This window comes from Canis lupus, chromosome 12 (assembly GCF_011100685.1).
Source record: "Canis lupus familiaris isolate Mischka breed German Shepherd chromosome 12, alternate assembly UU_Cfam_GSD_1.0, whole genome shotgun sequence".
In the NCBI taxonomy this organism is placed as follows: domain Eukaryota; kingdom Metazoa; phylum Chordata; class Mammalia; order Carnivora; family Canidae; genus Canis; species Canis lupus.
Window position 1 is genome coordinate 70438480 of NC_049233.1, and position 23022 is coordinate 70461501.

The 23022-nt window shown below is 45.5% G+C and overlaps 1 protein-coding gene and 1 long non-coding RNA gene across 4 annotated transcripts in view; both read right to left on the minus strand.

The window, feature by feature from the left end:
- Positions 1-2011: 2011 nt before the first annotated feature.
- Positions 2012-13610, minus strand: LOC106559557. The gene is made up of 5 exons (XR_005368172.1): positions 12530-13610; positions 11549-11920; positions 10663-11265; positions 10269-10348; positions 2012-7206 (listed from the first exon to the last, which is right to left on the minus strand). It is a non-coding gene; the product is annotated as an uncharacterized LOC106559557 (long non-coding RNA).
- Positions 13611-16153: 2543 nt separating this feature from the next.
- HDAC2 (histone deacetylase 2) overlaps positions 16154-23022 on the minus strand; it is a 29389-nt gene continuing 22520 nt past the window's right edge. For 2 of the 3 annotated variants that reach the window (XM_038555000.1, XM_038555001.1), the window contains exons 9-14: positions 21148-21288; positions 20816-20924; positions 19861-19991; positions 18638-18793; positions 17186-17243; positions 16205-16524 (exon numbers count right to left, since the gene is read on the minus strand). In XM_038555000.1, coding sequence (XP_038410928.1) covers positions 16494-16524; positions 17186-17243; positions 18638-18793; positions 19861-19991; positions 20816-20924; positions 21148-21288 — 626 coding nt within the window. In that variant the 3' untranslated portion in view covers positions 16205-16493. Of the gene's footprint in view, positions 16525-17185; positions 17244-18637; positions 18794-19860; positions 19992-20815; positions 20925-21147; positions 21289-23022 lie in introns of all 3 variants that reach the window. The other variant, XM_038554999.1, reaches the window with a different exon arrangement.

Below are 23022 nucleotides of genomic sequence, written 5' to 3' on the forward strand. Positions count from 1 at the left end.
TCATAGAATTATCTTATTAGAAAGTAATAAGAGGTTGGGCAGTGCAGAAAGGAACAGTGTAAAATAAATGCCCGGAAGTAGTGTGGTGCAGTAACTAATAACCCAGGATCTGGTAAAAAAAAAATCTCAGCTCTGTCACTTTCTACCCTTTAAGTGATGGAAGCCAATTAATCCCGTTGCACCCCAATATTCTCATCTCAAAAAATAGAATAATAATGGTAATAATAGTATTTGCCTCAGTAGATTGTTGGGGAGGAGAAGCAAAGTAAGTATATAATGTGGTTAGCATGACCTGGGAAATAGGAAGCTTCCAGTAAACTCTGGCTGTCTGTCACCACTACCATTGTCGTTGCCTGTTATTATTAGTATTTTTATGATTTTATCCTCCACTTCCCGTAGTTAGTCTGCTAACAAATCATTCAATACAAAACCTGATGTCCACCTTGGCTCAGATTTTTGTCATCTTGGCCGAAAATACATATGCCTCTCGGTCCCCAGCCTCGTTCCTCTGCGTCTCAGCCCTGTGACCAGGTGTGCATCTGGAAGCCAGTAAGGCTACGGCAAATACACTCGTCTTTTACATCATCTGGCAGTGTGAGTATCTGCTTCCTGGGAGTCTGGCATTGGAAACACACGGCACTGCTAAAAGCATTAAATAAAATAGGGTTGGTAGAGCTACACTAATCTGTGCTTCCTAAATTTACTGACGGAGGTGAAGAAAATAAGCTGGCACGGAGTTTGTACAATTTCTGGATCACACTAACCTAAATGCAAACAGTACATTCAGCTAAAAATATTGTTTCCTCCCGTGAGCTTCCCAATTTTTGCAGAGAAAAATGCCTCTGTGAAGTACATTACTTGAGGCCAGGGGTGGCCTTGCACTCTGGGGGAGAGGTTACACAAGAGCATCACCACCACATTCTCCGGAAGTAAAGACTCTGGACTCGAGTCAAGACCATCGTGGGGTCCCCCGAGGTACAGAACGACCGGCAGCAGCAGTGCAGCCCGCCTCGGGGGAGCCAAGGGGGGTGTCCTTGCCTCAGCGGTGCTGACTTCCGGCTGTGGCCAGGCCGCCTGGGAGAGGGTGACAGAAGGCAGGAAAGAAGCCAGACCCACAAGTGACAGACAGGAGGCAGGCCACAGCTCCGGAGAGAAAGGAACCACCTCAGAAACTTCACTGAAGATGTTTGCCTCGGAGGCTCTTCCTTAGAAAGATGTTGAGGGTTGTTAAACGCATCCTGACCTTAGGAAAATGAGAATTTCACTTTTTTCTTATGCAGAAAGAGAAGCCAGGAAGAAAACTGCTCTTAAGAACAGGTTATTAATTACAAAAGTAGAAAAACTTGATTCTTTCCAACACTTACATTGAACTTCCTTCATCATCCCATATGCAACCTTGTGGATTTAAGGTTGGCTTGGTGTTTCTGGTCCTTGGGATCCCTGTACACATCCCTGTGCGCCCCCTCCATGTCTGCTTCTTTTCTGTAGTGTGTAGGTGAGTGTCACACACTTCGTAGGCAACTCAGGAGGTATCAATTGAATCAATGTTTTAAAATGAAACCATCAGCTCAGCCGTTATCATCATCTTTATTTCCGCTCACTGACCTTTACACTGAGGCCAAATACGTGATCATCTCCACACTTTGTTAGAGCCATCTAGGTAAAGTTGGCCCAAAAAATCTACAGTAAACTAGAGTAAGGCATCTCCACATGGGACGCCTGGGTGGCTCAGTGGTTGAGCATCTGTCTTTGGCCCAGAGCATGATCCTGGAGTCCCAGGATCAAGTCCCACATCAAGCTCCCTGCATGGAGCCTGCTTCTCCCTCTGCCTGGGTCTCTGCCTCTCTGTGTGTGTGTGTGTCTCTCATGAATAAGTAAGTAAAATCTTTTTCTGAAGAAAGTAACAATCTCCACATGTATTTTATTTTGTAACCCCAAGTCTCAAAGAATTTTAGAAAGAAACACTATTGAATGCTTATTTTTAATGGGAAAAAGAAAATAATCACAGGAAATGAGGGCAATCTAAATAATATCCAATACAAAGTTAGTAGATTATGGTAATTGATAAAATGGTATACTACATAGTCATTAAAATTATATTTCTCTATATTAATAGCACACTATCCTTGAAGAACTTTTTATTTAAAAAAAACAAAAGCAGCTTAAAATATGTAAAATATAGTATCTTTTTGTGAAAATATGTATGGGTATATGTGAAAAAATATGTATGGGTAGGTGTGTGTTTGTAAATAGGAAAGTAATTAAAAGGTATTTAACATTGGTTTTCTACCATGGATGGGGAAACATTACAACTGATTCTTATTTTTACAGTTTATATATCACCACATTTTCTGTTTTTTATAACAATGAAGAAGCATTACTTTACAGAAAAAAAATATTTTTTTTTTAAAAAAAAAAACATTTTTTACAGAAAAAAAATACAGCCAATTTCAATGAATATGCAGCAACAATCTAAAACATTTTTTAATCACCCCAAATCTCATCACTAATAATTGTTTAAAAATTTTTTCATGCTACATGTAATGTTTTGTAGCAAAGCACACCAAAATTCAAAATTCACTGTCTTAAAATTCTGATTTTTATTATTATAGCTGATGAATCTGTTTGCCACTTGAGTTTGGTTGTTGTAATGCATCCCCCTAAAATCCATATGTGTAAGTCCTAACCCCTACTACCTCAGAATGTGACTGTATGTGGAGAGAGGCTCTTCAAGGAAGTAATTAAGTTAAAATTAGGTCATTATGGTAGGTCTAATCCAGGATGACTGGTGTCCTTACAAGAGAAAATTTGGACACAGACACGCTTTGAGAGAGAATATTATGTGAACATGAAGACGGCTAACCTGTAAGCCAAGAAGAGAAGCCTCAGAAGAAACCAAATCTGTCAACCTGCCTTGATCTCAGACTTCCAGCCTCCAGGACTATAAAAAAATATTTTTTTTTTCTGTTGTGTAAGCCCTGTAGTCTGTGGTATTCTGTTGTGACAGGCCTGGCAAACTAATATAGCTGATGGGAGCTGGGCTGCAGCTCTAGGGTGGCTGGGAGCTCTGGTCTCGGCCAAGTCTGGCTAGGTTGCCTTGCAGGGAGGGCAACTCTCCTCCACTTGTCTAAATTCCTTTTTCTGGCAACCGGCTAGCCCCAGCCTTACCTCCTTCATGGATGCTGGAAACATGAGAGACAAAGTGGAATCATGCAAAATCCCTAAGGGCTTAATTCTGGATCTAGCACACCATCCCTTCTGCCCCATTCTGTTGACCAAGGCAACTCACGTGACTAAGCCAATGGTAGAGATCAAACAGCATAAACCATAGGAAGAAGCACTGCAGAGTGGCATGGCATTGAGTGTGGGTATGGCGGAGGGAAGGCGGGTGGGGGGAATTGGGGCAAATAATGTAATCTATCATAGCTTAGGTGTTCACCTAGATGTTTATATGGTCTTAAATTGCATACTATATCTCTATATTTCCAATTTTATTTCAGCTCCATTCCACATTTTTAAGTAGGATTAATAATTTTAAATTGATTGGATGTATAATATACCATATTAAACCCACTCTTTATTAATTGGGACTACACAGATACATACAAGTCCATTGTAGAGTAGGTTAGTGAGGAACTAGGATAAGGGAAAGCAAATTGAAAATTTGCTTCCCAACATCAGTCTAAGAAATTAACATGCAAGTCAACCTCTATCCAAGTTTAATTCAAATGGAAGGTTCATAACAACACAGTATAATGTTTTGTACGTAGTGAGCATTCAATATATATTTGCAGAGTAGAGTCTATGTAAATCTATTTTGAATGTGAGAACTGTTGCTAAAGCAACACATTAAAAAATGTGAGAAATCTCATTTGTTAAACAAAGGAAAACCAAAAAAAAAAAAACATACAAAATACTGATGACAGTAGTAACTGCAAAACATTACAATTTGGGATCCGCCATCAACTCTCTGGGTAGAAATTCGTGGAGGCATTTTATAGGCCTGCTAAAACTTTGTATTCACTTGGACGGAAGATTGACTATATCTTAGCCATCCTGACTGCAATCGTTTTTAACTACAATATTATTTTGCACTCCAGGCACGCTCCTACCTTTATTCAGAAGCAATACAAGAAATTGTCAGGGAATTTTGTTTTCCGAAGACTAATCAAAGCCTCACTTTTCTAAAAGGATCAAAGGACAACAGAACTTTATTGAAGTTTCCCTTCTAAGAGAGAGTAAATCCTGGCTCCAAGTTCATTTTCCAAATCAGGAAGCAGAAATTTTTTTTTTGGGAAAATACTGAACTTGAGAAGTAGGAAAAAATGTTCTTCCCACTGGTTAATTAATTTTATAATTTGGTTCTAAAACCGTTACCACCATATGTATTCCTGCCAAAAGAGTTGAGTTATGGGATGAGTCAAGCAGTCACTGACAAAGCTCTGAAACGGCAGAGCCAAAGAGCAGGCATGTATTTGTTACACGTGGTACATGGGCAGGCTCTCGGGGGGCTCACTGGGCATCCATGGTGCTCCCTGGTGCTCCCTGGTCTCCTCTTCCAGAACCCTCCAGAGCCCCGTGATGAATCACATTGTTTCAACGTGTCCACACTCAGTTTCGGGAAGGTTATTCCCAAGTCACTTTCAAACTGAACACATGCTGCATCTGCTTTCTGTTCGTGAACACTGAATGCCTGGCACTTTAATTGGGATATTTTTCTTTGGAATGAAATCATTTCAAATATTCGCTGAATCAAAACCATCGGTTTCCTCTTCCAGTTTCCATCCTGGATTGTTGGGAGGCTTCCCAGACCTGGAGTCCGGTGCAGCGAAGAGGGGGCCACCTCCCCTTGGTGTGGAGGGGGCAACATGGGGAAAGCAGGCCACAGAGCCCCTCTCTGTCCCCGCTCCTGGCCGGGCTCCACCTGCCTCGTACTCGAACACCGTGAAAGTTAGACCCGTCCCCCTTCTTCTGATCATTTATCATCTTTTTCCTCTTTGGAAGTTTTAACGGCAGCAGAAAAATTTTTTGCACAAGTGAAGGTCTGTGAAGTCACTGGAAACTCACAGTTCCTCCCCTGCCGGGTTCAGCCCGAAGCATTGGGGAGCCCCTGATCTTGGGGTGACAGGGAGCAGGGACACGACAGAGCTGGGTGGATGGAAGCAGAAGGCGCCTGGAGGGAAGGAAGACAAACTGTGCCGTTGTCCTTGGGGGGAACGACAAAGGTCACTGAAGTAGGCCTGAAATGCGCTCCCGGAAGAACCACTTCAAGGACTCGAATCAAAGCTCAGTCTCTTAGGAGCCCCTTGACCTAATGTCTCTATGCCTCAGTTTCTCTACTTGGAAGACAGAGGTGAAATTAGCATACACGGTTGTTCTAAAAGCTAAATTATAAAGCTCTTTAAATACGTTGTGTTTAGTAGACACTCAATGTTAATATATAATTTTAAATGGACACACTTGAAAAATATGGTGAAGGGAGCAACAAATAAATGCTAGTGGACCGAACACAGCAAAGGAAAAAAGATGTACAAAGATGAGATGGTATCTAGACCATCTTTAAAAATAACTTTGATACAGTTATTTGAGAGAGACAGTGAGCGCGAGAGAGCAGGAGCCAGGGGAGGGGCAAGAAGCAGACCCCCCCTCCAGGGAGCCCGATGCGGGACTCGATCCGGGACCCCAGGATCATGACCTGTGCCCGAGGCAGACGCTCGGCCAACTGAGCCACCCAGGAGCCCTGATTTCTCTTTGACCACAGGACACTTTTGGTTTGTTTTCCCCACGAGGACCCTGAGAGGACACCAGTCAGAGAAGCGAGGACCGTGCCTCCCTGGAGCCACTGGCCCAGCCTCCCACTCCAGGTCTGCGCAGGAGCTCCTGAAATAAGGCTGCGGCATTTACTACGTAGGAATGCTCCCCCAACTGAGCGTGGAACCTTCGTCGGGTTTTATCCACTGCTAATACTCCATGGAACTAGGCCCTGGAGGACAGACTACGGGAGACGCGAGGTTAAATGTGGGTCCTGAGCTTTGTTACGGATTTTCAGCTTGTCTTAAAGGAAATTCAGATGGACTCCCGGGGTCCAGGGGGCTCTCGGCCTCTCCAAAGGGCAGGTCAGTGCTCGGCCCGTCCCTTCTTCCGCGGCAAGTCTTCCTCGGGCCCGCTCAACGAGAGGTTCTGGATTCTCTGTACACGTTCTTTAGGATTTCTTTAAGATTTTAGTTGAAAATAAAACACAGGGCATCTCAAAGTTTGCTTCTCTGTCAGGAATTTTTTTTTTTTTTTTTAACCTCTAGCTTTTCCTCCATTAACTGAGAGCTAGAGAATGTTAACAATATTTCAGTGATAGAAAGTTAAATTAGTCACATTTTGGAGTCAGTGAGTTCCTGTGAGAAATTATTTTATCAAAGTAACATGTATCTTTGTTGTGGACACGTTCAAAAATAGAACTAAACACGCAGAAGAAATTTAAAAGCACATTAAACGCACTATACAGAGACAGTCACTTAATATTTTCACTTTGGTCCCTCTAAATCCGTACACGTGTATTTATCACTTGAACAAAAAGGTAGTGAGATTATGTGTTTGTTATGTAACTTGTTTTTCTGTCACCAATTAATATCTCTAAATATATGTCCCCGTTAAAATATAGACTTATATAATCATTTTCATGGAATACTTCATATTCCAGGGAATTAATAAACTATAATTCCTTACAGAAACTTACAAGAATGACCACTTAGGTTGTTATTATAAACAACACCAAAATGAACATCTTGGAACTAATTTTCTTATGTTTGCCAATAACTTTTTTTTATAATAAATTTATTTTTTTATTGGTGTTCAATTTGACCAATAACTTTTTTTAAATCAGTCCTAAAACCACTTATAAAAGTGTACGGATTCACACATTCTTCATATTTACCAGCACCACTCTTGGAGAGTGTGACACAAGAAGAGTCTTCACACTTATGATCAAGGAAGGAAAAGGGATGAGCCTTCTCCTTCTCCTGAGCGGCGCTCTCCTTGGATATTTAAGGCTCCCCGGAGCCAGGGTCGTTGGGAAGGATGATGCGGAAGGGCCGAAATGCTGTCATCAAGCTGTCATCAAAACCGTGCAGCTGGCTTCCAAGTACCTTCCCATCTTCATTCGCTAACTCTTGCTTCACTCCCACCTACAGTTTTAGTTGTTTATTTTCATACCTGCAAAACGTTGGGAGTTAAGATTATTTTGACCCATGACGAGATGTGCAAATTTCCCAATCACGACGTGTTTCATTTTTAAAAGTATGTTCTAGCAGCCAGGAATGTCTACACTGTTACACGACAGAAAAACTACCCGCACCTGGAAATCACAGATTAACCTCAATCGCCAAATTCTATTCTGATTTACAGACTAGAAAACAAGTATTCATAATAAGAAACAGAACAGCGGGGCGCCTGGGGGGCTCATCCCTTAGCATCTGCCTTCAGCTCGGGCCATGGTCGCAAGGTCCTCGGATCAAGCCCTGTGGGTTCCAGCCGGGAGTCTGCTGCAGCCTCTCCCCACCATGTTCTCCCTCAAATAAACAAATAATAAGTAAGTAAGTAAATAAATAAAATCTTTAAAAAGAAAGTAATGGAAACTATGCACCTCAAACACGCCGGGCACCCGTGGGCACTTTGTATGCATTGTCTTAGGCCTTCTGGCCGTGAACCTGTGGGGTCAGCACCCTTCCCTCCTCATCCCCTCTCCTCCTTCCGCACCCGAGGCAGCCGGAGGCTCAGTGACGCGCCTTGACTCGGCCCGTAGTGGCAGCGATAGGATCTCAGTTTTGGTCTTTCACTCCCTTCTTTTCTTCCTTTACCTTTTTTTTGTTTGTTTGTTTATGAAAAAATGGATGGAGACCCAGATTGGCTGGGGCGGCCGCCGGTGCCCACCGCCCAGGGGCTTCCCCGCAGAAGGCCAGGGGGGCAGAGGGCCGGGGGGAGGGGGCCGCAGGGCTGAGCCGCGACCTTTCTGCCCCTGGAGGAACGACGGAGGTCACCGCGGGGCAGGCGCCCACCGGGCCGCGGGTCCTACAGGCCGCGACCCCTGCCTGGAGGGCCGGGCTGGCAGGTGGCGCGGGGGCCCCGGGAGCCTCTGCGACCGATCCGGGTGCGGGGCCCTCACGTGCGGGCCGGGGCACCAGGAGGAGGGGGAGGGGCCGAGTGGGCCGCGGAGGCCGTGGGGGGGGGGCCGCAGGCGCCCGCAGCCAGTCCGCGGGGGAGAGGAGCCCCCGACCCCTGGGACCCGGCCGCGGCCCTTCCTCACCCCCCGTGCCCAGCCCGTCCGCGGCCCTCCCGCCCCCACCCTGAGCCCAGCCCCTCGGCAGCCCTCCCGCACCCCGTGCCCAGCCCGTCCGGGGCCCTCCCACCCCCACCCGGTGCCCAGCCCGTCCGCGGCCCTCCCGCCCCCCCCCCCGTGCCCAGCCCGTCTGCGGCCCTCCCGCCCCCCACCCCGTGCCCAGCCCGTGCGCGGCCCTCCCGCCCCCACCCCGTGCCCAGCCCGTCCGCGGCCCTCCCGCCCCCCACGTGCCCAGCCCGTCTGCGGCCCTCCCGCCCCCCACCCCGTGCCCAGCCCGTGCGCGGCCCTCCCGCCCCCACCCCGTGCCCAGCCCGTCCGCGGCCCTCCCACCCCGCCCCGTGCCCAGCCCGTCCGCGGCCCTCCCGCCCCCCACGTGCCCAGCCCGTCTGCGGCCCTCCCGCCCCCACCCCGTGCCCAGCCCGTGCGCGGCCCTCCCGCCCCCACCCCGTGCCCAGCCCGTCCGCGGCCCTCCCGCCCCCCCCCGTGCCAGCCCGTCCGCGGCCCTCCCGCCCCCACCCTGAGCCCAGCCCCTCGGCGGCCCTCCCGCACCCCGTGCCCAGCCCGTCCGGGGCCCTCCCACCCCCACCCGGTGCCCAGCCCGTCCGCGGCCCTCCCACCCCGCCCCGTGCCCAGCCCGTCCGCGGCCCTCCCGCCCCCCGTGCCCAGCCCGTCCGCGGCCCTCCCGCCCCCACCCGGTGCCCAGCCCGTCCACGGCCCTCCCGCCCCCACCCGGTGCCCAGCCCGTTCGCGGCCCTCCCGCCCCCCCGTGCCAGCCCGTCCGCGGCCCTCCCGCCCCCACCCTGAGCCCAGCCCCTCGGCGGCCCTCCCGCACCCCGTGCCCAGCCCGTCCGCGGCCCTCCCGCCCCCACCCCGTGCCCAGCCCGTCCACGGCCCTCCCCACCCCCCGTGCCCAGCCCGTCCACGGCCCTCCCGCCCCAACCCCGAGCCCAGCCCGTCCGCGGCCCTCCCGCCCCCCACCCCGTGCCCCAGCCGTGCCCCCCCAGGCCCCCAGCCCTCGGAGCTCCGCGGCTGCTCCCCGTGCCCCCAGCTTGTGGCCGCAGCTCCTCACCGGGCAGATCACCGCCGAGACCACACTGGCTCAGCTACAGGCCCACACCACCTGCTCTCCTCACTATGTGCTCCTCCCCCGCCTTCTTTTCCTGAGTGGAGCCGCCGGCCCTTGGCACTCTGCGGGTGTGGGCAAGGTTGCTGCGTGATGCCCATCTCCTTCCTTATGTTGGAATAGCTTCGGCCCTGCTCCAACAGCACGGTAAAGGCCGTACCCAGGAGGGGGCCTAACACAAGCAATTTTTTAGAGGCGATATTGACATAAAATGGACCGCTGAGAAGGGGGCAGCTGGGGGGGGGGGCACCCACAGTATTGTGCAAACCCCCCCTCCATCTACTTTCAGAACACTTTCACCATCCCAGGAGGAAACTTTGTACCCATTAACCAATACCTACTATTTGACCTTTGCACCAGGCCCTGGCAACTGCCAATCTAAATTCCTGGTTAAGAACTTACCTATTCTGGGGTCCCTGGGGGGCTCAGCAGTTAAGCATCTGCTTTGGGCTCAGGATGTAACCTCGGGGTCCCAGGATCGGGTCCCACATCGGGATCCCTGCATGGAGCCTGCTTCTCCCTCTGCCTGTGTCTCTGCCTCTCTCTCTGGGTCTCTCATGAATAAATAAATAAAATTAAAAAAAAAAAAAGAATTTACCCCATTCTGGGGGCATGTGGGTGGTTCAGTCAGTTATACACCTGCCTGTGGCTTAGGTCAGGATCCCAGGGTCCTGGGGTTGGGCCTCCCTGCTCAGAGGGTAGTCTGCTTCTCCCTCTCTCTCTGCTCCAATCCCTACTCCTGAGCTCTCACTTCCTCTTTCAACTAAATACATAGTATCTTTAAAAAACAAACAAACAAAAACCCAAAGAATTTACCTCTGGCTTCTTTAACTTAGTGCAATGTTTCCATTACGTAAATAAAACCAGCAGTGGTAGTGGAGACGTTACTACCAATCCTACAGAAATAGAGGAAAATAAGAGAATAAGAATAATAATCCTATGACGGATTGTGTGCCAGCAACTTGATAACCTGGATGAAATGGAGAAACTCTTAGGAATACACAAATGACCAAAGCTGACTCAAAAAGAAATAGGAAAATCTCCATATACCTATAACAAGGAAAGACACTGAATCTTTAATAAAAAACCTCCCAACAAAGAAAAGCCCAGGACGAGATGGCTTCACTAATGAATTCTATCCGTCATTTAAAGGACTAACACCAATCCTCAAGCTCTTCCAAAAAAGTAGATGAGGAAGGAACACTCTTACCTTGTCTTGCACAGCCAGTCTTTCCTGTCGCCAAAGCCAGAGGAAGGTGCTACAGGAAAAAACCATGGACCCCAAGTAGTGTGTATATACACGCATTACTCAGCCACAAAGAGGAATGAAATGCTGATACCCGCTCCAGCGCAGATTCTAAAAATGAACCTCTATGGTAAGTGGTCACATGTGAGGACAATAGTGACTTAAAGATAATTCCTACCGTGGTCCAGCAGCAGGAAATGCACTGCGCGTTGGTGCACAGCGGTGCGAGCTCCCCGCTGACCCAGACGTGTCCTGTGTCACAGCGCGACCCTAATGCCAGCTCTGAGTCACTGCTGCGGCTCTCCGCCCTGAGCATGTTAAGGCCCGCGAGCACCGATCGGTTTGTGGCAGAGGAAGGGTGGAGAAGCGTGGTTATTTGCCAGCTGTTAGCTGACCCGCTTTACAGATTGGTAAACTGAGGCACGGCGCTCAAAGCAAAACGTGACCAAAAGCAAAACGATAGGATGTCAAGGCCGCGGCTAACTTCCTGTTTATGATTTTTAGCTGTGCCCCAGCCTGTTCAGTGTAGGGCCACACGGCTGGAGGTCACCCCGGAAATGTTGATTTCTGGAAAGACAAAGGTAACGAGTTGAATGATCCATGACACAAGCCAGAAGCTTCTGCTTTATCCAGAGAACCCAAAGTTTCCAGCCCAGAGGGATCAGAGTTTGGATCACAGCTGTCGGACTCACCCCTAAACACACACCAGTTGTCGCCGGGTGAGCTTCCCCCAAAACCTCCCCGGTCCCGCCGTCTGGTAGTAACAGAATGTAAGCGAGGAAGCGGCTCTCCCTGGTAATCTGTCCCACCAGGATCCCCCCATAATCCTGATCCCAGCCCTGGGAAGTACCGGGGGGCAGGGTTGCGGGCCTGGTTTGGTGACCGAGGCCGAGGGCAGGAAGCCACTGCCCCTGCACTTCACCCTCATCGTGCTGGGCTGCAACCCCGAGGACGAGATCTCAATTCTCCTTTTCCATGGTGGATAGTAAATGATCAAAGCCCCAGGAAAAGGGGGGACGCTCTTCTTCTTCCCATATTCATTTCTCTTCTGCCTTTCATGAGAAAGCTCACAGTTCACCACCCGGTCCGCGCTCTCGTGTGGATAGAAAGCTCAGGCCCGCGGGAGTGCGGCCCCCTGAAGCGTGGTTCCCAGAGGCCTGGATCCAGTGCTGCGCCCCCAAAGCCTGTTCGCGTTGCTCTACTGCTTCAACAGGTCAAGCGTCTACAGGAAAAAATTAAAAAGCAGAAAAGGAAAACCGTGCAAGCAATGGAACACATGCCATCTGGTGGCGAGCTGGGGCAGCGCGGCGGCTCCTCCAGGACAGTGCTCCCTGGGAGGGGGGGAGCCACAGCAGGGGGAGCCCCGTTTCCCAGGGCCCGCTCGCCACTGTGCTTGGCAGGTCATCCTCAAGCAAACTGCGGGGCATCACGGTCCTGCTGCAGCTGCCGTCACCAGCCTCGTGGCTCAGACCCGCTCCCCGATTGCTCCCGGGCCCCGCAGAGCTGGCTCTGCCCCCCAATCACCCGAGCGCCGTCTGCGCCCCTTGGCCCACGCGGAGGGTGCATTTCTCTTCTCTCTCTGAGAAGCCATCTGACCCGACACGGGCCGCGGGCTCCAGGACCCCCGGACCCAGCAAGTCGTGTGCTCCCCGGCCGGAGCCCGCCGGGCTCCCTGGGCAGTGGGTCCCTGTGGGTCGGGCCTCGCAGTGTGGCCCGACCGGAGAGCCAGCATCACCTTCCTGTTAAGTCCGAGAGGAAGGGAGGCACGGGGGTAGGGGCTCACGCGGGATCGGGGCGAGAGAAAGGGTCTCAGGCCGTGCAGGTGTCCTACCTGTGGTGCTACACGCGCCCGGGTTTTTGTTTAGACCTTGCCGACGCATGTCGTCTGTGTCACCGTGGAGGGTGGGGACCGCAGAGAACCGAGAGGCTTCAGCGAGACTCCGCTGCACGCGCTGGAGCCAGAAGGTGCGGGGAAGGGCCTTCGGCAGAAGAGCTTCCAGAACTCCCAGTGGCAGGACGCCGGGCCTTGGCGGCAGGACCAAGACTAGTCCTCGCACGGCCGCCTGATGACACTGGGGCTTAGGTCCACACGCTCGTCTCTCGGGCCACCGTGGGCCTGGCACCCGTGGCCTGAGGGATGCGAAGAAAGGACAGGGCACACCGTCATTCCAGGCCCACTCTTCTGTTTTCCCCGAGGTGAGGCCTCAGTTTCAAAGTGCATTTTTTAAAAAACGAAATGCTGGGCAGCCCGGGTGGCCTAGGGGTTGAGGGCCACCTTCGGCCCAGGACGTGATCCCGGGGTCCTGGGATCGTGTCCCACGTCGGGCTCCCTGCATGGAGCCTGCTCCTCCCTCTGCTGTGTCCCTGCCTCTGTGTCTCTGTGTCTCATGAATAAATGCTAGTGACCGTTGAGTCTGGCGGGCGCCGCACACCTTCGTCCCCGGGAAGAAGCGAGGCTGAGACCGTCCCTGTGGCCCGGCCACCAGCTGTGTGGACCCGCCAGTCATTCCAGAAGCTAAGTTGAGACCTGGAAAGGGAGGCCATAGGGTCGTGTAAAGTGTCTATCCCTTTGACGACAAACCATCCGCTGGTTTTTTAATGGACTTTTTGCACGACGTTCACCGGCCGGACGCTGGAAGCCCGTGAAAGCAGCCAGGGCGGCACCTCCTATAGTTCTAGGCATTGTTTGTAGGATCAGTTTGGTCGGCCCTGCTCTCTGCACACGAGGAAAGGGCGCCCCTTAGAGGTGCTCCCGGGAACCGACTCCACTTGCCCGCTGGCGCGCCCCGCGGCTCCTCCTCCGCAGGACATGCCCTCCTGACCTCTCCCAACCGTGCTGCACAGGGATTCCTGAAAGTCGTTTGCACAAGGCTGTGGAGCTTCTCAAAATGGAATTTTGGATCAGATTTTTATCTGTAATTTTAAGAAAAAAGATGTGAAAGTGCACGCGAGCAGGGTAGGAAGAGGCGGGGGAGAATCGTAAGCGGCCTCCCCGCAGAGCCCGGACCTCATCTCCCCCCGACACCAGGACCATGACCGGAGCCCAAACCCAGTCGGTCGCTTAAGCAACTGTGCCACCCAGGCCCCCAGATTCTTACTGGTCATTTTGACGGACGCTGTTACATTAAGTCACCATACGTTAGCGACTCACGCTCTACTACGGTATGAACCAACTTCCTTCATCCTCTTGCCAACACTTGTTTTTCAAATTTAGGATAGGTGTAAAAAAATCAGGTCAAAAAGTTAAATCTTCAGGTTTTTTTTTTTTTTTCAAGATTTTATTTATTCACGAGAGACACAGAGAGGCAGAGACACGGGCAGAGAGAGAAGCAGGCTCCCTGCGAGAAGCCCGATGCGGGACTCGATCCCGGGACTCCAGGGTCACAGCCTGGGCTGAGGCCCCAGGGATCCCAAATCTTCATAGTTTTTATTTTGTATTTCCTAATTAGTTCAAGATGTTTGGATTTATAACCGTTTGTATTTTTCCCGCTGTTCGTATCCTCCCTGCGCCTCTTCGGTCTTTCTCTACTAGCTTTCGGTGCCACCTTCTGAACCGTGACCAAGTCCTAATTCTTTCTGCACGCGGCTGCCTCCTGCCGGTTGTCATTTCCCTCAACTTAGTCCTGTTGGCCTACCTTTTTTTAAATCAAAATACACCAATTGTTTCTTCTATAGTTGGGAGTCAGACCTTCTCCAATTACTTTTTTAAGTCTCTTGGATGGTTTCTAGTACGTATGGTCTCATTTTCACTAATTTGAACTTGAATCTTCTGGTGGGAGGTGTAAACCTTTCCCCATTTGATTATCCGCTATCCCAACAGTCCTTAGGGAATAAGCCTTCTCCCCTCCCCAGCCTATTTATCCATGATTAATTTCTAAATACATTGATCTTGACATCCTGTTACACTGCTCTTGTTACACACCAGACCTGTACCTTCTCTGTGCTTTTATTTCCAGAAAATGTCATTGCTATTGTAAATGAGGCCTTTTTCTTCCAGCAGTTGTTTGTAGGTTGTACCAAGTCACAATTGGTTGTAACCAAGTCACAATTGGTTGTACCAATTCACAGGGTGAACTTGCTTGGTTTCCTAATTCTCTTGAAGCTTCAGTTTTACGTAACACTTAAACTTGGATAGGAAAACGAGGTAAATACACCAAGGAGGTTCACTACAGTATTGAAACGCACGTTTGGTACGTCCTCACAATAGAGCAGTAATCCACAGCCGTTACAATGGACACTTGCTCAACAGGGTAAACCAAGTCACAGAAGCGAATGTATGGGATACTTTGTGCTTCACAAACTAAATGAAGAAATGAGTTAATACTTAGCGTCATAAAGTCTTGGATGTTGACAGATTTGCAGCAGTGGGTGAAATATCCACAAACTTCAGAGTAATGGTTACTTCCGTAAAGCAGGAAAGGGGAGTTAAATTAAATGGCCAAGCGTATAAACTCTTCAAACTGGTGTAATATATTTAAAGTAAAAAAAAAAAAAAAAAAAAACTTAGTAAATATAGCAAAAGCGAAGTCTGTTGAATCAGAGCAAGTACGTGGCTGCTCATTACCTACATCCAGGTGTTTCTGTGAACGTCTCAAGTACTTCTCAACATAGGGGCTTACAGAGAAATAGTTTTCACTTATCTTCCAGAATTTTATGATTTTTGTCTCAAAACAATTACTTCAGGATAGGCAAAAAAGTTTGACAAGTTAAAATGTTTTATTTTTTTCTATTGCACACCCTGGAATAAGTATAAATTACCCATTTGTCTGCTTTTTACCACTAGAATGTAAGCTCTGGGTGCATTTTCTCATTATCTTCAGTTGCATACCCAGGACATGAAAGTGAACAGATAAACAAATTAAGTGTTTCTTTCTTTGGTTTGGAGACTTGTGTGCAATAGTGGAACCTGGATGCTCTACAAAATGCAGTAAAAGGACCAGGTTTTGTCTAAATAGGTTTTATTTTAGACTTAGTATGAATACAGGAAAATTCTGGTCAAGCACAGCCATACAATCCTTGTCTACTTGGTACACAGTGGGGGTGGGCAACAAAGTCACATATTGCTCAGTATGGAAGACAAGTTTCCTTCCCTTCTCTGATTATGGTTTTAATTCAGAAATTTTCATTTCCAATTTTTGGGAATCTTTGGTTCAGCTCAAATATAATTCCTGTATTTCAATCACATAGCTTATATTGTTAATTTAGAGATAAACTATTAAAATAAGATGCCAATCTTCACTGGTAGTAACTAGCCAAACTATAAAAAGAAGATGCTAGAAGAGGAACTGCTATCACATTAAGAAAGAAGTACCGTAAAACAGCCTTTCCTGAACAGTTAAACGGATGTCCTTAAAGTCATGATCAGTTATCTTTCACTCCTCGTGTATTCTAATTGTACAAAGTCCTGTTATTAGCCCCCGAAAAAAGATTTGTTGTAATAAACAGACAAAGACAATCCAAGTACAATTTTTTAATAAAGATAATTACAAAAGATGGAAAAATCAGCTCAGAAAGGCCAATTACTTCTTTAATAGATCAGTTTTTGACATAATAACTCACATCAATTTTAAATACTATCACATAAAGCATGGTGGAGAAAAGAAATTTTGCTTCATAATTAGAAAACTCACAATAAAACTTGCCAAGAAAAACAAAAACAAAGCCATTTTGAAAATAAATACAGTCCATGCCAAAGTAGTATAAAATGAAGCCGGAAGTCTTCAAAAAGAAAAAATTTTTCTTCCCAATATTTTCTCACTCGTTTATGGTTTCTGAACTTGGTGAGACATTCAAATTCAAGGGTTGCTGAGCTGTTCTGATTTGGCTCTGTTAAGAGACAACATAAAACATTAAGGCCCCGTAGGGTCACGGCCCAAACACACAGTGTCCTGACTGTTCCCGGAGTACTGACTACCTTACATCTTCCCAGTGATTTTACAATCTAGTCCACGTTATCCTATAAAGGCTAACACAAAATCAGACGAGGTCAGGGATTTATATGCTTTCTGACGATAAAAACCTCAATTATGATTCTGCTAAATGTAACTGCATCAACTGTTTTATGCTAGCCCCGTGTTTCAATTTATCCACTACCCAAAACTAACAAAATTCGTATACACAAAGAAATAAGAGCACCATGAAAAGATCACATAAAGTTAATAGCAAAAGGTCCGAGATACATTACATACGAGAGTACAATCCGATTTATGTTCAGTTATACAGTATTAGGACTACCCTTTACCATCTTCTAAGGCAAGCTACGTGAGTAACAGACGAACAGACAACACAAACGGACGGTTAAGACGGCATATGTTACAGATTACCTTAGGTACCAATACGGACTAAAATTTAGAGCACTTCATACAACTGATGCTCTCAGTCAAGTTCAGTCCAGCACTTCTCAAAAGAATACGATACATCCACACCCAAAGTCAATGTATTTATTTTTACAGCACAGAAAAGTTACTCGATACGGAACATAATTTACCCTTTGGTATCTGTTTTTTCACCACTACTGTCCTTGGATTTATCTTCTTCCTTAACATCTAAAAACATAAATTGGGAAGAGAAATTGGGAAGAGATTGAAGCCTATTTTTAAATATAAGATATGTAACTTTAAAATAAAATATAAAAAGCTGCCATATACAATCTTACTATTCATGAACTCAGTAACCATCTATTTACACTTTGCTGAAAGACAGAGGTTCAAGGGGCCGATGTAACACAGGCCCTGCCCCCGTCAAGGTGCTTCCCCTCGACACCATCTCAGCGGGTACGGGTACGCTGTGGACAGGTCGGCCTACAGACCCGAGCGCAGCACCGAGCGACGGTGCTGGGAGAGGCTACCACAGAAAAGTGACATTTGGGAGGTGTCCTAAGAATGAAGAGCTTTTGGGTGGTAAAAGGGATGAAGTATCCAGAACAGAGAAAAACTTAAGAAGACTTTGAGGCAAGGCAGACTGAATAGGTTAGGAGGGAGAACTGAAAGACCACCGGGACTGAAGTATGTGAGAAGAGGGGAGAATCAGGTAAGATAAGCAGGCCAAGTCCCGAGAAACTCGACCACTGTCATAAAGAGCAGTGAGACAGCAACAGGAACACTGCGAACGCAGGTGTGTTAAGTGTTCGGAATACAGGTATTTAGGATACCGCGGCGTTCCCTAGCCAGGAGCGGCTCAATCTAGCGTGCAGGCACGTAAAAACCCTGTAATGAGGCATTATAATGTATGTTAAATAAAATGACCAAAGTGTGTTTAAGTGCTCTGCGAACTCAGATAAAAGATAATATATTCTGGTAGTAAATTTACTGCCTAAACCATCGTTTTGTCAAAAGACAAGCTAACAGCATTTTTAAGTTAAGGTATCAAAGTATTATACCTCGCCTCCAACCTAGCTTCCAAATCCCTTCCGATTTTCCCTCAGTTTTTATATTCTCATCAAATAATTTGTTTTTTTTTGTTTTGTTTTGTTTTGTTTTGTTCTCATCAAATAATTTCTGAGCAAAGTCCACTCTCTCAGCTTTTTCACAATGGTGAAATTGGTCTAAGGATGTTTTATTCCCATCAAATAAACTTTTAGATAGTTAAAGACTATCATAGAATTTCAGCTCTGCTCAGAATACAAATGGATCTATAGAACCCCTCTGTCTTCTTACCGGATCTCTATCATAGTGTGATGTTCATCATTTTGTGCCTCTGTCAGCAAGAGACGGTAAGAAGGTTTTCTATATTATAAAAGCAAACGTAACTAGTAACACGGACAGAGCTCTAAATAAAAGATTTAAAAGGTAAGCACCATTTACCTGTGACACAGGGGACAGAGGTCATCTACCCAGCAAAACCACCCCCTTTAATACTTGTGTAACTGGCTTCAGATTTCATAAAAAGTTGAAGTGAAGCTCATTTTTAAAACTTATATTTAACAAGAAATAAATCTGACCTGCTTTTTTGTCCTCTGTTTCCTTCTTGTCTTCTTCAATTCTAGCTTTCTTTGCTCCTTTCTTATGATCGGCCACATTTCTACGTCCTCCTTCACCTTCATCCTCAGAATCTGAGAATTCTTCATCACAAGCTATCCGTTTGTCTGATGCTCGAACTGATTATATAAGGATTTTAAGAAAAGTTGACAAAGACGGTCAGAGGTTTAATTGTTGTTAGCACACTCAGGTACAAATGCACCAACCAATTTCTACATCTAAAAGTACAGGGTAACAGATACTTAATATTTTTAAGATTAGAACTGAATGCATGGTTTGTTCAATACTGAAAATTTAGATCGGAGGCTAGGAAGAAATAATTCAAAGCAACATGAAAAACATTTGGGGATCTCACCAAGAAAAATTTGGAGGGGAAAACTATGTTTTACTACTAGGAGGTGGGGATAACGTCTTTTTCAAAGGACTAACCGTTCATTTTATTTATTTTTAAATATTTATTATTTATTTATTTATTTATTAATTATAGACATAGAGAGAGAGAGAGAGAGGCAGAGACACAGGAGGAGGGAGAAGCAGGCTCCATGCCGGGAGCCCGATGCGGGACTCGATCCCAGGACTCCAGGATCGCGCCCTGGAACAAAGGCGGGCGCTAAACCGCTGAGCCACCCAGGGATCCCTAACCATTCGTTTTACAGCTAAAATGAGACATAGACAATATTAAAAATATCATTACTACCAAGTATGTTAGAAGGTCTACACCACAATAGCATACCATTGTGCTAGAACTCTAGCAGGCAATATTAAGTGGAATGGGAGGCTAGAGACTCAAACGGAAGGTGCTTGATGTTAGTCAACTCATCCTACTTTGGATAAATGGTATTACTTTTCATTTCATTCCCAAATATACAGGATTTTTTTTTTTTTTTTTTTTTGAGAAAGCATGTTTACATGTATGCACATGGATGGGGAGTGGGGGCCAGGGGGGGTGGTGGTGGGAGGGAGAGAGGATCCCAAGCAGACTCCACAGCCAGTGTGGGGCTTGGTCTCACAACCCTGAGATCATGACCTGGGCCAAAATCAAGAGGTCAGATACTCAACCGATTGAGCCACCCAGGCACCCCCTTGATCACACAGAGTCACATGAACTAAAAACACTGACATTCAAATCAGGTTTTAAGACATAAGAAAGTTGAATGTAACAATACACATCAAGGCATTATCTTACTAGAAATTCTCTTGTCTGGATCTTCTCCATCTTCATCTCCACTGTCTTCATGAACAGCGTCTTCTGGGATTGCTTGCATCTGGACGCCAGGTGCATGAGGTAACATGCGTAAATTTTCAAATAAACGCTGTCTAAATTACACATGCAAATTTATTAGATAAAATTCATTTCTTTTCATGTTCCTCTTAAATGTAAGAGGAAATATTAAGCAAACATTTCATCTTTTACCTGACTTAAAACCTATGAGTTAAATAATAATATAAAAGCATGACATTCAGACTATCATTAACCCATTTAATCCTCAAAATTTACAACACAGATACTATTTCATCCCCCATTTCAAAAATGAGAAAATATAAGCCTAAAGGCAAATTAACCTGCCAAATGTCACAAAAATTAGTGTGTTGGCAGAGAAAAGACACAAACTTGGGTCTGTATAGCACAACAGATCTCTAAACACTTTGTTCATGGAGATAAAGTTCTACCAAAAAGTTTCTTTTTTTTTTTTTTTAAAGATTTTATTTTTATTTATTCGTAAGAAACACACAGAGAGAGGCAGAGACACAGGCAGAGGGAGAAACAGGTTCTACGCAGGGAGTCCGACGTGGGACTCAATCCTAGGACCCCGGGATCGTGCCCTGAGCCAAAGACACACGCTCAACCCCTGAACCACCCAGGTGCTCCTACCAAAATGTTTCAAAAAGGAAAATTTCATTTTTTCGTAAGGCAAAAAAGTATACAATTTACAGTGCCTTTTGAAATTTAAAAATCCATTTTGGTAGAAAATGGAAATATTTTTGAGCTACGAAGCACATACGTTTTCATGATCTCAAAAAAATTAAAAGAAATCAGTCATCTTAACGTTTCAAAAATGCTTCTGAAAAAGACAAAGGAAACATCTGATATATAAAAATAAAGATGAAATATTTATCAAATTAACTCAATGGTCTCTTACTTTATCTTTTCCATATATTCTGGAGTGTTCTGGTTTGTCATATTTGAAGGACTAATATGCAGTTTGAAGTCCGGGCCAAAATACTCAAAGTAATCATTATATGGCAGTTCTATTAAAAACAATAAAATAAAGTAACATATTAAAAGCTCAGTTTTCCACACAAATCCACGCACAAAACCCAGATTCAAGCTGTGAAACATTCCCCAAGAAAACGTTTAAAAGTGAACACAAAGGGCATTTATTTAGTGACTGCTCTCCTGTTCACATGGCTCTAGAAGCTCATCATCCACCCACCCACATTTGTACGTATGGGTCTTAATAAGAATGCTTACCGTTGGGAATCTCACAATCAAGGGCAACCGCAGTCTCGTACGTCCAACATCGAGCAACATTACGAATTGTGTATCCACCTCCCCCAAGCATCAGTAATGGTAAATTGAAAGTTTTCACAACTTCTACACATTTAGCATGACCTGAGACAAAAAAGATTTGGCTAACAGCAAATCTAAATATTTTAGCAGTTTGAAAAATAAGTTTTAAAAAGATAATAAATGCAAACAGTTTTACATAAACCAAAATGGCTTTTCTAAGTATTTAAAGAATATGCAAAAATTTCAAGGAATTTTTAGTCTAAGATTTTTTAATCAAATACCTTTCATACAATGATATATACAACTCAGATACAATTGGCTATTTTAACAAGTGTCCCTGACAGAAAAGCAAATTATACCATTAAGATTAAAAATATGAACAGAACTTTATGCAGATATCCATGGATAATCTTAGCTAAGATTATAAAATTACTACCTATTACATGAGGAACACTTCAACAAATTTCTACGTGTAGAAACTTGAACAGAAAAGTAAACCGAATATAAAAACAAAATATTTTCTTTGCATAAATGTGATTATTTAATAATCAATTATAAGCTAGTTACCAGTATTATGGATATATCAAAAATTCAGGCATACAGATCAATCTTTAAAGAAAAAAACTCTTCGATTACAGAAAAAAATCATGCTTACTAAAGAGTATTTGGTATAATCAAGTACACAAAAAAAGCTATCTGAAACTCCATCATCCAAAGATAGTACATTTCCATTAAGTATTCTTTAACTGCTGCACTATGAAACTCATAACCCAATTTCTATTGCTGCTATTGAAAAAACACAGTCTTCTTAGATAAAAACCACTTCGGTATTTTTAAAGACAAAGTAAACAGAAAGTTACTTTATAGACCTCTGAGTAAAAAAAAGTTGGCTAAACAAAACCACTTTTCCTTCTTCTCAAAACCTGATAAAAAGGACTATAAAGCAATTTTTTTTAAAGGCTAAAACTAAAACCTATAAAAAATGAAGAATGGCAGAAACACAACAGTAACAACATAAATGAAGATAGGAAGGAGATGGACAAGAGGTAACGGACTTCAAAAGACCTGAGAAACCTAAATTGAAGCTGGCAGTAGAGAAAACTTAGAATCTAAGATCTAGGATTACAGGGATCCCTGGGTGGCGCAGCGGTTTGGCGCCTGCCTTTGGCCCAGGGCGCGATCCCGGAGATCCGGGATCGAATCCCACATCGGGCTCCCGGTGCATGGAGCCTGCTTCTCCCTCTGCCTGTGTCTCTGCCTCTCTCTCTCTCTCTCTCTGTGACTATCATAAATAAATAAAAAAATTAAAAAAAAAAAAGATCTAGGATTACAAATACCCTTATGCTTTGTACAACTGAAATTCTAACAATTGAAATGTAGATTATTGTAAAACACTACAGTATAGGATTTATGAATGCTATTACTTTTAAGCATGAAAGCATTAAAGCATTTTCAAAGAGCCAGGACATGAAAACGGACAGTTAGTACCCATTGTGTACATTAGGAAGATCATGTCCATTTTGAGACCAAGAGGTGGTTATCAACACATTAAGTTGAACGATAGAAAACTGCTATTTGACTGCCATTGATCTACCAAGAAAAGGGGGAATCAAGTTTGTACTGGTTCAACCTAAGAGAGGCAGAACAGATTATACCATAATTCTAATGCTAACTGGGTACAGAAGCAATCCTAACATTAAGTAAAAGAATTAAATATCTGGGTTTAGTTATGTAATTCCATTTAAGCCAAGAGTCATTTTTAAAAAGTTACAGCTGAGAATTCTTCACATCTTACGAGGTAATTAAGAATAGCCATTTGTTAACTCAAAGTTCAAA